Here is a 13,659-nt window from a genome sequence, read left to right on the forward strand (position 1 = left end):
AAAATAATGTAACAAAATTACTATAATAGCAAATTCATACAAAATATGTTTATTTTTCATTTTGTTAATCTTAAAGATAACATATGTATTTACATATAATTGGGGGTTTCTTTTTAACAGGACTACGTAAAGAATGTATATAGAAGGTCATGGTAATTCGTAGGTAATTAAAATAGCAACACTTAGCATTCATGAGTTTGTTTACCAACTTTCGTATCGCGACGGGCAGCTTAAAATGTAAAATTACTTTAAAAGCTATGGGTTTTTTTGTGTGTAGAACAAGTTAACCTGTGAAATGAAGTAAACTAGTATCTTATGTGCTAATAAGAGTTGTGTTTAATGTCGACAAGGCGCCTTTTTAATAGGAAAAGTTTTTGTTAACGTGTTGTTTTGTTTTTCAAAAAGTTAAAGCTTCGGATTTACCAAGCAAAATTTTCTTTCCTCGCCACTGTTACCGGTATAAATTACACCTGTATTTTAATAATCTCTGTGCAGAGTACTAAAAAAAAATTACCTCAAAAGTACGTGGAATTCATCTATTTGCCAAGTTTTATTGAAATCGGTTACCGGAAAGTGCGCAAACCCGGATTCATCCCCTAGTTTGCCACTATATGGAACTTGACACAAGAGATAATAAACATCGGTTCACACTACTCGACGTATATTTAGAGAGAAAAACGCCTTGAATTGGAGAATAGCAAACTAAACCATTAAAAAAATTGCTCCTTATAATAAAATTTAGGCGCTATTTATAAAAAAGAATCTTCATGCGTGAACAGCCACCCTTAGAGGTGGATGATTTATTTCAAAAATAAATGGGACCACGGAGGTACCCTCCTTCCAACAAAAAATAATCATCAAAATCTGTTCACAAATACCAGAGTTATCGCGTAACATATGTACAAAAAAACATACAGTCGAATTGTTAACCTCCTCCTTTTTTTGAAGTCGGTTAAAAAAATGGCTTATGATAACAATAATTATATAAGTTTTTGTAAGAACTGTACACCGGTATATTATTCAGATATTTAATTAAACTATTTTATATTAATAAATGTATCTCTTTCATCTGATTTACATGTAATTATTAAAATGCAATTAAACAATTATTTACGGCCGCAGCCGAACGTAGCAAACTGGCAACATCGCGGGAATCGCTTTTGAGTGCCGGAACCCTTAGGTAAATATATTGGTTTTCAAATTGGTATTCAGGAAAATAACAGTATACCACATGCATTTTTTAATTGTAAATTGTGCCTTACGGCATTTTCATAGCGTTCAATTTCTCAGTTTAAATAAATGGCAGTTTATATAGTTGACTGTAATTCCTGAACGTGAATATGTTAAAGTCCAGTAATTTCAGATTGCTATAACCAGGTTCGACTGCATGTACATACACGTCCTAATCCTCATAAATAACAAAATACGATTAAACGGTTACAGCGCAACAGGTGGGAATAAATATGACACATGTTAACCTACAATAAATGCAAAAAGCCTTATAGTAAATAAAAAAAAATACAGAAAATACAAAAATTGGTACACATCTTCTGCGACCATTATAAAAAAATTGATTTAAAATATCTTCTCCCTTCAGAGTTTAGAACGTGATTAAAATTAAGATAAATCAGATATTACATCTTCATGTAGACTGCAAGTGACTACTTTGTTCTTCTTTCGATCTTTCTGAGTCGTAATAACCATTCAGGTTGACCATAGTGAGTAATTCGCCAAGATGTCTTTGGTAACCACATTCCATCATTTTAGTAACCACTTTGTGTAGATATTTCGCCAGTTTCTCGAATATGTGGAAGAGTTCTTGCAATTGGGGATAGCTTCTATGCGTGAAGGGACCATTGTGTTGTTTTTGATGCCATTCGCTAGAAAAAAAAATGTAATAATAACACGCAATAGTATACAATACAAATGTTACTTATACCTAACGTGACCATACGTCCCGTTTTAACCCGAACACTCCCGTTTTTAGGCTCGTGTCCCGCTGTAATAATTATTAGTATAAAAAATAGTTTTTAAATATTTTTATTACACATACACTACGTATTTTTATTTAATAAACCAACTGCTATATAAATGACGCAAACAATTTTTTTCTTCATCGTGCAAAGTTGTCAAAATTGAGATAGGTTACCAGTTCACAGTCGATAATGCTTTTTCGCCCGCCTCGTCGTAGAACAGTTAATAAAGACAGAACGTGAATTAAGACTCAATATTAACAGAATCTAATTATTACAAGTTGAACTTAACAATAAAATGGCATTAATAATTTCTTACCTAGCTTTCAACAGTCGACTGAACTTCAAGATAACTGTGAAAATGTCATTCAAAAGCTTCATAACAGGCGTCGATCTGTTATTTAACAGACATCTGAACAGGACCTTTTTTATATAAACAACGTGACATTCATACAAATCGTCTAACGTTCTGGCTTTTTTCAAATCATTCTCCAACTCTTTCCATGAGGATAGAATGCACGTTGTTACTATGTAGTTGTCGAGGGCGCGTACCATTGAGGCCATGACGTGTCGATATATTTGTATTGATACGTATTGTGGAGACTTTATGAGTTTTCGAGAGTGCTGTCTTGATACTTTTGCCGCAATTTTCAACGTCTGCAAAAAATAATGACAATTACTTATTTACATGTCGGAAACGGTCACGAGCACAGACGAAAAACTGCGAGATAGAGGCGCCACCTGCAGGTTACAGAGTGTATCGCGCGCTCTCTCTGCCGGTATACCTCGACGGAGTGTGGGTGGGGAACGGTGGTGGTAGACGAGAGAGGACAGTGATGCTAGGACACTCGGGCTGCAAACACACTATGTAGAAACTGTCCTACGTTTCGCCTAGTGCCCATTTCGATCATTAAAATTAATAAAATAAATCTGCTCAAGGGATGTCTAAAGATTCAGTTCTAAACCCTGACGGTTGCGACTATACATTTTACGCATGATTAGCAATAAAAATCCTCGCCAGGTTGATAAATCTTAAAGAATGTAGCAATGCTGCTCCTTGGGAAAGAATTCGTTTACCACACAAGGACTGCCAGCACAGCTACTTCTGCCACCAAGCAGTCATGTAAGCATTACTGCGTTCCGGTTATGAAGAGTAAAGTTACCGGTGAAACTAAGCGCTATGTGACAGTGCAAATCGCACGCCACAAGGAAGAATGGCATAAGTGAAATTACGTCAAACATGTTCATTGTTCCATTAGATACAGAAAAATATAACCCACATCCTCTCCAATTGTGAAGGATGTAGGTTATATTTTTCTGTATCTAATGGAGCAATAAATACGTTTTAAGGTAATTCCACTTATGCCATTCTTCCATGAGGATGCGAAATGTTAGTAGGCGTCTCGCTTTGACATCATAATTTTTTTTTCTACTGTCAAAACACATTACAAGCCACCATTTCAGGGTTCAAAATAAAGGTGACAGTTTACTTTTATTAAAACTATTAAAAATGTACCGAGAAACAATTATTTATTAAAAAATTATCACATTGTAATGTGATAATTCGTGTACGACTAATTGTCCAGGGGATCTGTTTCCTAAAGTAAGTTTATTCGACATAACTTTTTTCTGACAATTATTCTTTGGTTTAAAATATTACTACTAAGTATGAATAAAAAAAGTGGCGAGAAATGTAACAATTTAATTTGAACTGTTAAAAATGTACCGAAAACCGATTTGGGCTATCGTGATGAACTACGATGTAATATTTCTTTAAAGGAATCCCATGCGTAGTAATGAAATTCATAAGAGTTGTTACACACATATAAACCCTATTTAAAACCGCTCGAAGTTCCAATTTGTGAGGATTGCTCTTGTCTGTGCAACACTCGCAAAATTTTTACAAAATAATATATTTTTGATTTTTCACAAACATTATACGTGAACCAAAGTAATAAGTGACTAGAATATGAACTTTATTGTAATAAACACACGTCCCCAATATATACAATATGTGTACATATTGATTATGTACTGACCTACCGCTTAACTGAGTCAGTTTCTGACGTAGCTGCGCGGTGGAGGAGCAGTAACAGTTTAACAAGATTTTTTTTTAGTTAATTGAAAACAGTACCAAATGGCTTGTCCATTTATTTCAATTATCAATGAAATATAATATTGTTTCAAATAACAGCAATTGACTAATTTGGCAGGCACTTTTGTCAATCAACTTATTATTGAATATCATCAGAAAATTTTTATTGAAATTATCTTGTGTGCAGCGCGACATAACTGTCACTCCTCCCGCACCGCGCATCTACCACAGAAACAGACTCAGTTAAGCGGTAGGTCAGTACATAATCAATATGTACACATATTGTATATATTGGGGACGTGTGTTTATTACAATAAAGTTCATATTCTAGTCACGCGGGCCTCGCGTAATTGTTTGGTTACATGATTTTCAATAGCACTACAAATATAATACTTTACAAGCAGATAGGTTAATAATAATAATAGCGCAACACACTCATAGCCCCGCACTAGGGAAACCCTGTATCGCAGTTGCCATGGACACACACAGAGACAACCACAAATTACACCCAAACTCATGAGATAAATAAATGTAAGGCATACACATATTTCTCCCGGCCTGGGATTTGAACCCAGAACCTCTGCGTGGCAGTGACGGCATGGTAACCATACGGCCACGGAGGCAGTTAGTTAGGTTAGGTGACATGATTTAACTGTTCAGAATTTTATGTCAAGGCGAGCACGTGTGCTCACTTCGGAAATTTAGTAGAGAGTGGCGATGGAAAAAAGAAAAGTGACGAAAAAGAATAAGGAATTTAAGAACGATTGAAAATTTCAAAGTAGGTGGCCAAGAACCACAGAAAAGGGTGATAAAAAGGTGGGACGATGATGAAAGTGGTCGCATCGTCACATTCTTACCTCAAAATCCTCACCCAAAACCCAACAAATTCTCCTCATTTTAACCAAAAACTGGAACACCTTGGCATATCGCAATAACGCTTCTTGTGACAATATGATGTTCAATGGCCAGTTGACTATATACGTCAGGGATAGACACTGGAGTACGTCAGGGGAACTGTGTTGGAAGCTCAGAGGAGATTCTGTTATCGTGAATGAGAGGTTTTCCGAAAATTTGTGATTATCTGGAATTAATTAAATAATTGTAAAAGACACGTAACACAGTTAATAGAGACTTCCCTTAGCAGTGAAGAAAAATTATATGAGAAAACGTAAGTTTGGTTAATACAATTTTAACTTATAATTTGGTACCTAAAGAGGGACGTATGTATATACTTGAAATTTGAAAAGACGCATTATATTTCTAGAATAACTAAAACGAATAACAAAGTATCATAGTTAAATTATCCAAGAACTTACGAGATATCGAACATCCCAAAGCTTTGTCAAGAACATTGTGCAATGTTGCAAAATTCAACAGTTCTTGTGGGTTCAATGTTTTCGTCAAACGAGTGAACAAGTTTTGACATATGCTTTTAGAAAACTCCCCATCCATCAGAAAGAAATAATCCTTTAAACTCCTCAAATGCTCGTACATGTCGAGATTGACTAGAAAATAAGTCAGTATGGAGTTATTTACAACTTCAAGTTGATATGTTAGAGGTAACATGACCGATCTTTGTAAACAAGCAGTCAGTGTGGCTATGTTATCACAAGTAACTTTTTGGTCGTCATCTTCTTCCGGGCCAAAATGTGAGGCAAACATATTAGCATAGGGTCGTTTCTTCATCTCCGCCATAATAACCGCTGGATGAGTATAATTTGAAGGTGTCAAATCCATTTTACTCGAGAAATAGTCTTTAGTATATGGTTTCAGATCTCTAACTCCGAACGGATCCATGTTTTTTAAACTGTACGTGCCATCTAGTAAATTGATGAAGGAATGTTTGTCGGTTAGTTCAAATTCTACATCTTTGTTAATGGAATTATCAGGAGTATCGACACTAGGAACATCGCCTATCGATTCGACAGATTCATCAACAATCATGGAAAAGTCGAAACCATCACCCCTTAGGAATTCCTTGTCAGTCTTCATACTAGCTGTATCTAGTCTGGTGCCTTCACTGTGAGGTGTGAATGCCTCGCCTGTTAAAGCTCCATCGAGTGGTATATCTGCCGTAGTCGGTGTTTCCAAATCAAGCTGGAATAATACGAAAAATAATTTCAATTTGCTTATAATTACAGTACCTAAAATAAGTACTATGCTTATACGAAATTTGCTGTTGGCAAAATCCATTGTAAGTTGCAAAAGCAGATTAATTATCCAACAAATCAAACGCAACATTATGCCAGTAATTACAACCAAAGTTTATATTTTAAAGCAAAGAACAATTATGCCAGAAATAAGTTAATTTGAAATAAGCTTACCCTAGGAAACAAATCTCCTGGCGTTAATAACCCAGTGTTAGTTGTCACTCCAAGGTTAAATTCACTCGTATTTTCGACGGTAAACGGTTTCAAGTTTAGGGTCAAATCAGAACGTTTGGGAGGCCCCAGCCGAGGAGTTGATTCCATCGGTCTAATGTCCTCAGAACCTAAAATCTTTTCCTTGTTCCTTAGAGCTTCTACCTGAGCTTGATTTGCAGGTTCTCTCTTTCCTCCTAAGTCTATAGGAATATTGTATTCCACACCAAGAACTTTTTTTTTATTCCTCATGGCTTCTCTTTGCGCATCAGTAAAAGGTTCGGATACGGACGGCTTAGCACAACAGATAGAACCAATATCAGCTCCAAGGACTTTCATTTTGTTACGCTTTGTTTCTAAATAAGTGGCATTCCACATACCGGGGACATTATTGTCACCATCAACTGACAAGTTTATTAATGGAGGATCTATAGTTTGATTGTTCTCTATATCGACGTGACCAAATTTGTGAGCCATCACTTTTTGTTTATTTTTCATCGCCTCTCCTTTGACTTTTAGATACTGGAGATTATCAAACACGTCATTAATGCATGAACCTATTACCTGACTTGAAGTTTTAGTTTCATTACTATTGTTTTCACTGTCGACAGGAACGACATTGCCTTGTGCATCTAATTCCTTTTTGTTATCACAGTCATCGTCTTCGTTGTTTTTCGATCCACCAAAGATACTTTTTGCCACATTACATATGGCACTAAAGACAGCCGTTTTGTATTTTGCTTTATTTAAATCCGAATCAGATACTTCATCTTTTTCTTTATCTCTTGAAAGGTGCGATTTCGTAGAGTTTGTCTTGATTACATCAGAATGTTTATCTGCGTCATCTGTCTCATTTTCAACATCAGATTTCAAATCTGTACTTTGAATAGACATAGCCATAATCTCTTCATTTCTTTTATGTTCCAACTCCAATTTCTCCCTTTTTAGATTTCTCTCTTCAGTTGACAATAGCTGCATCCTTGATTGATCTAATTGTAATCGTTTGATCTTCCATTCGGCGTGTAATTTACTCTTTTCAACCTCCATATTTAATTTTGAGTAGTATTCCATGATTTTGTTTCTGTAATAAATAAACATTTCGAGTTCTTAGGTTTTCGCGATTGGTACACATGGAAATGAAACTATTTTTCCGGATTTAAATCACGTATACATATTTGTTTTTTCAAACAAACCAACGTTTCGGGCCCTTTGCAAGTCCGATGGTCACGATTGGAGTCAACCGTGACCGTGGGACTTGCAAAACAAATATACGTGCTTTAAATCCAGAAAAATAGTTTCATTTCCTATAAATAAACATTGTTAATTTTAAACTTTGGACCATCTTACCGTTGTGGAATAGAGTTGAATTTGAATCTTAACTGCCTCTGTGGCCGAACGGTTACCATGCCGGACTGCCACGCAGAGGTCCCAGGTTCGATTCCCGGGCCGGGAGAAATATTTGTATGGCCTACATTTATTTCTCTCGTGAGTTTGGGTGTAATTTGTGGTTGTCTATGTGTGTCCATGGCACCCGCGACACAGGGTTTCCCTAGTGCGGGGCTATGTTGAGTGTGTGCGTTATTATTATTATTATTAAATGTAAAGAGAGAGAAATCACTATCTGTGCAATCTAAAAATCTAAAAGCCTACCTTTCCTGATCTTTAAGCATCGAATCGACTTCCTCAGCGGCCTTCTCGGCTTCTACCTCAAGCTGCGTGCGGTGCTTCTCACGTTGCTTGGCCTTCATTTTGACGGCTTGCGCCTCGGCCATTGCCGCTTCGAGCACTCGCAACGAGTGCTGCTTCTCTGCTATTATTAGCTGTGCCAGTCGTTTTCGTTCCGCTGGAAGATTAATTGAAAAATTCAAAATTAAGATTCAAGATTGGCAAGGCCCCTTGAATCCCATTAACATTGACAACTCGGCTGATATTAATACAGAGCGAAAAGCGGCAACTTTCTACAGTTTCAGTTTAGTTCTACAAAACTCACCAACAATTTTCTCCATAGTCTCAGCCTGTTTCAGCGAAGCCATTTCAGTGAAAGCCTTCCTCTCTGCCTCTTTCTTCAACTGAATCTGATCGAATGTAACTGGCTCGCCGCTCACAAACAGACATCTGAAGCATACAAATTTGAAGCCTGGATAGATCAGAATTTACAACACGCAGAATATACAAAACAGAAGCAATGCCGAAATTCGGGCTTGCACCTTTAGTTTTTCGGAATTAATGTGTGGAATTAAAACCTTATCTCTAGACTTATAGACGAAACAACGCAACAACAGAATCACCGTCCGTTTTAAAGAATTGAAGCAAGAAAGAAAGAAAGTCTGTTTGTGTTCTTGTCTGTGTTTTTGATTGAAAAGTCATATTACAAAATTAAAGACTACGTGTTAGATAAAGATGTATGGAAAGACGACATGGCTCCAGAATCCACAAAAGTTTGATTCAAAGTGTATTCCATAGCATTTAAGTTTATTTGAAAAGAGTAATCCCTAGAGTTTCTTGCCCGTTCTTCTCAGGGAAGTCAGCGTAGTGAACGAGCAGTAGCTTAAATGTGATGTTTTCAAGTGTAAATTTATTTTACCTATGGAAGAAATGATTCTTTGACTTTGTCTGTATCAAGCATTAATAGTTTTCGCTTCTTTCTCTAATAAAAAATAATTATATTCGCCAAAACAAAACCTTGTACGATATTTGAAATACATATAGTAATGATAAATATGCACTTTTTTATGATGCCAAGTGACGGGACGAACAAGTCGTGCGCCTGATGGTAAGCGACACGCTGCTCCTGTCCATAACAGTTGCAGTGCTACTTAGAGCTTTAAATAGCAAAAATCTGAGTAGCACTCCCACTGCGCCCGTCATCCTGAGACATAAGTTGACAAGCCCCATGTGTCCATAATTTCACCAGCACCCTTACCCTTCGAAACCGGAACGCAGTAATGCTCACATTACTGCTTGGCGGCAGAAATAGGTAAGGTGGCAGTACTTTCCTGGACGAACTCTTTCACATAGAGTTCTACTGCTACTAAATGATATGATTAATTGACAATTCATATTTAATATAAGGAATTGCGTTTTTTGTTTTGTTTGAAAATTTATAATATGAAAATTGTCAATTAATCATATTATGATTCTACCAATGCGGTCTTTTTAGCCCTGCGGGAGTTGACTAACTTGAATAACACATTTTTTATTCAGAAAGGCCGTATTATTTTTTGTGGAGACAAAAGTGAAGTTTAGGTAAATAAGCGTCCGACTATCCAACCACTATATATAACACACCTACCTGGTACGATACACATCAAGGACTTGTTGCTGCCTTTCTAATTCTTCGAAACTCGCACAGCACGTCACGGATGGATGGTCTGATGATATAAGCAGGACTAAAGGATCCTGTTGGATACAAATTAAGTCAAATTAATTGTTAAAATTAACACGCCTAAAAAATAAATGGGAACGCCATTGACTTACAATTATATGGACGTCGGGTCCGCGCTAAAAAGTGTCCGCACTTGTAAGGCGCTAAAATCGTATACAGAGCGCCAAACTCCGCTTTAGTCTTCATTTGTTCGACTGACGGCGCGATACTGCGATGACATTACAATTTAAATTTCGAATAGGTTGACTTCGGACATTTTTTTCGTGGTTTTTGTATTAGACCCGTCGTCCATTTATTTGTAAGTCAATGGGGAACGCAAATAAAAGATTTGTACAAAAACTTTGTGAAAACGTGTAAAAAAAAGTCTGTTACGGCGAAAAAACGGGTAAAAGGGCGAGTTCCCATTATCCCACAACGTTTTATTTATCGTTAGACGACTGTCGCGACTAGCCCGTTCCCATATCGACAATCTGTCGTGACTGTGTCGTGGACGTTTATTTTATCGTTGAACGACTGTCGTGTCTAGCAGTCCCCACTATATCGTGATGACAATTTATTGATTCACGGCAACTACCTTGTCGTTTGCATTACAGAATCGTTTGAAGCTGCGACTATCTGTCGTCACATTTTTATCCTGACGTTTTATTTATCGTCACATGTCTGTCGTTCCAGGTCTTCTCATTGTCACGACAGTCTGTTGTCGTAGCGTCAAAAAAGTCGTGTACGACTGTTAATCGTGTTGTTCTATGTGTGAATTACTTCATTGAAATATACAAGCTACGACTTTTTAAAACTGCACGACTATCTGTCGTCACGATATAATGGCAACGCGCCCTAACATCAAAAACGTCGTGAACGACAGTCAATCGTTTTTTTTATAGGTGATCAACTTCATTTAAATATACAAGACACGACACTGTAAACTGCACGACTATCTGGCGTCACAACATAATGGGAACTATAACTGTAGTGTGTAGTAACTGCAATCATGATAATTATCACGGTAATTATCTTGATAAATATACTTTGATAATTATCTTATAAAATGAATTGGATGCTGCCGCTACTAATGTCGTGCTATGTTTGATGTATCAGAGACGTATCCAAACGTGTCAAATATTTTTTTTTAAAGTCACGTTTCCACAATCATTTTACTTCGTGTTTACACCACTGATAATTATGAGATAATTATCAAAGAAAATAAATATCTCAATCATTTCGAACTCTGCAAAAAAGTAGTGACATTTTGGTATGCGGTACTTATTTAAGTACCTTCCATGAACGATAAGTAGTCTTGCCTTATTCTACGTTTTTTTTAGAATTAGAAAAAAGGTAAACAAAAAACAGTAATCATAAACTTTTTCTTCGAAATGACGTTTATAAATGACAATATAATATGTTATTATTGTTTCATGTTTGTAGCCTGTTTTTCTAAGTTCTTTTTTATGGTGGCACTTTACATGGCTATTTGTATCTGCGTATTTGATATATTTGGCAAACAATCACCATGTGTAGATAGCATGTGTGAGAAAGTATTTGCCATGTTTGCCTATTCGACAAATACAGCAAACACCAAACACGTTACCGCGCGCTGGTCGGTTTCTCGACGCTCATCAAAGGAGTAGACAAATACTCAAGTAAGCCGTTCACACTATGGCCATATTCATTATTTTAACTCCTTATTTGGCTCCATATGTAGACGATCATATTTGTCAGTGTCTTGTGTGGCATGTTTGTACGTCAAATACTTTTACAAGTACATACATCAAGCACCAGATAACGAATACAAGTAGTCATGTGAAGTGCCGCCATTATAGTCCAAGTTTTTTCTAATAGATTAAGTATGTTAGATTAAGTATGTAAAGATAAAAAGTTTTCATTCAATCTAGTGAACACTACGAGTAAAAGAAACGTAATAATTACAAAAGTTTTGTTAACATGAATTAAATTTGTATTGAATTGATATTAAACCATTATTTTGTGAGATTACTCCACTAGTTTGTTATAATTATTAATAATAATAATAATAATAACGCACACACTCAAGATAGCCCCGCACTAGGGAAACCCTGTGTCGCGGGTGCCATGGACACACATATAGACAACCACAAATTACACCCAAACTCACGAGAGAAATAATTGTAGGCCATACAAATATTTCTCCCGGCCCGGGAATCGAACCTGGGACCTCTGCGTGGCAGTCCGGCATGGTAACCGTTCGGCCACAGAGGCAGTTGAATACAAGATCGAACACTTAGAAAAAATTCCTTCGATCCGGCAGGATTCGAACCGACGTCTTCTAGCAAACCCTGCCAGAAGCTATGCCAACTAAGCCACGGAACGAACCAGTTATGAACAAATTTTTCTATGTGCTTGTTTATTGGATCTTTGTATTTGATTTTCAACGACTATAATATAATGGTGATTTTGTGAATATGTTTGAGAATTTCGTTTAACGGTATTTATTAAATTGCTTTGTTTACAAAATAACAGAATGAAATGGCAACTGATTAAAGAACCAAAACTTCCTTCTGTTGCTAAAATAAACGAAATATAGGCATAGGCGACGTTCTGTTTCGTACGAACACACCTGAACAATTGTCAAATTGTACACCGCTGGAACACGGTTTTAATTCACAAAACAGAACGACATATGCGAAGTATCGTACAAATGACTTACACTCGGGTTACATTGTTTCAACAGCCGTAAAGATTTTCCACAAAGCAATATAAACTTCGCCAATGGTCTCAAGAACTCTGGCACTGCCACAGTTTGAATTATATGAAATCCTTTATCCCAATATCTCTTTGAACGAGTGTTTACGTATTGAGAATCTTTTCGTATAAAGAACTCGTCGAATCGGTCATCAAGTTCACCATCGAATATGAACCTTTCTATGAATCTGTAAAAGATACATTCAAGTTTTTCATTTGCACTACTTACATCATTTGATGTAAGGTGCAAGTTTTAAGACGGACATCACAGATTGAATAACTCCAGCAGTTGGGGCCCCCAGTCGCATCGTACCCATCAAACCGGCGGACGGGAAGGCAGAAGATATTAAATTTACCGATGTACATTTGATGCTATTTCAACAGAAATAAGATAAGATAAATTTAGTGTCCTTTGCCTTGCAGTCTGCCGGTTTGCGCTGACACTTAGGTTCAATTTACGTTGTCGCGGAATGCAATAGAAACGAACTTTTGTAACCGTAGCATAATGAACGTTATGTTAATTGTGTAACGTCTAAATTAGACACGATTGCTAAGGGAATTTCTGAAACTACGCGAAAATTCTCCGGAACATGCCTATTTTTTGGCTAGTTTAGTCTAATTTGTACGTTAGGGCAAGCGTAAAACGGCGGACAGAAACGCAGAGGACAGTAAATTTATCAATATACATTTTGTACCTTATTTCAATTTAAATAGGGTATCAATTTCAACACGCTAGAGGACACCGCAGAGACAGGTGCGCGGACTTCCACCGACATACGCGGGTGGCATGTCGGCGGACGCCACGGCATTCCCCCTGGTACTAGCTGGCGGACATAAAATACTGTTCAATGCTCTCGCTTCTCGGTTTGCGCTGATCTTTACACAATTGACATACGTTAAGAGTCGATGCAACCTCAAATGGCTTTGAATGACTCCGCATAACAGTGAAAGCGTTGAAACAATCACTTTGTAATAAATATATAGTAAAATTGCGGATATACACTGATTAGTTAGTATACGGTGTGAGAACACGAACCCTAAAAATTTTCACGATAGATAAAAACACATACTTACCCGAAATTTGACAAAAAAACCGCTGTATTCAATAAGTACTTTACATATACCAATGAT

General features: G+C 36.8%; 1 protein-coding gene across 1 annotated transcript in view; it reads right to left on the bottom strand.

The window, feature by feature from the left end:
* Positions 1 to 918: 918 nt before the first annotated feature.
* LOC113238320 overlaps positions 919 to 13,659 on the bottom strand; it is a 30,912-nt gene continuing 18,171 nt past the window's right edge. Inside the window, exons 9-17 of the mRNA XM_026475159.1 lie at positions 12,494 to 12,716; positions 9,721 to 9,827; positions 8,419 to 8,543; positions 8,079 to 8,271; positions 6,393 to 7,509; positions 5,385 to 6,165; positions 4,926 to 5,149; positions 2,293 to 2,630; positions 919 to 1,880 (exon numbers count right to left, since the gene is read on the bottom strand). Of these exons, the coding sequence (XP_026330944.1) occupies positions 1,643 to 1,880; positions 2,293 to 2,630; positions 4,926 to 5,149; positions 5,385 to 6,165; positions 6,393 to 7,509; positions 8,079 to 8,271; positions 8,419 to 8,543; positions 9,721 to 9,827; positions 12,494 to 12,716 (3,346 nt within the window). The 3' untranslated portion in view covers positions 919 to 1,642. The remainder of the gene's footprint in view (positions 1,881 to 2,292; positions 2,631 to 4,925; positions 5,150 to 5,384; positions 6,166 to 6,392; positions 7,510 to 8,078; positions 8,272 to 8,418; positions 8,544 to 9,720; positions 9,828 to 12,493; positions 12,717 to 13,659) is intronic.

The sequence above is a fragment of the Hyposmocoma kahamanoa genome, unplaced genomic scaffold (assembly GCF_003589595.1).
Source record: "Hyposmocoma kahamanoa isolate Upper Pololo Valley unplaced genomic scaffold, ASM358959v1 95, whole genome shotgun sequence".
In the NCBI taxonomy this organism is placed as follows: Eukaryota; Metazoa; Arthropoda; class Insecta; order Lepidoptera; family Cosmopterigidae; genus Hyposmocoma; species Hyposmocoma kahamanoa.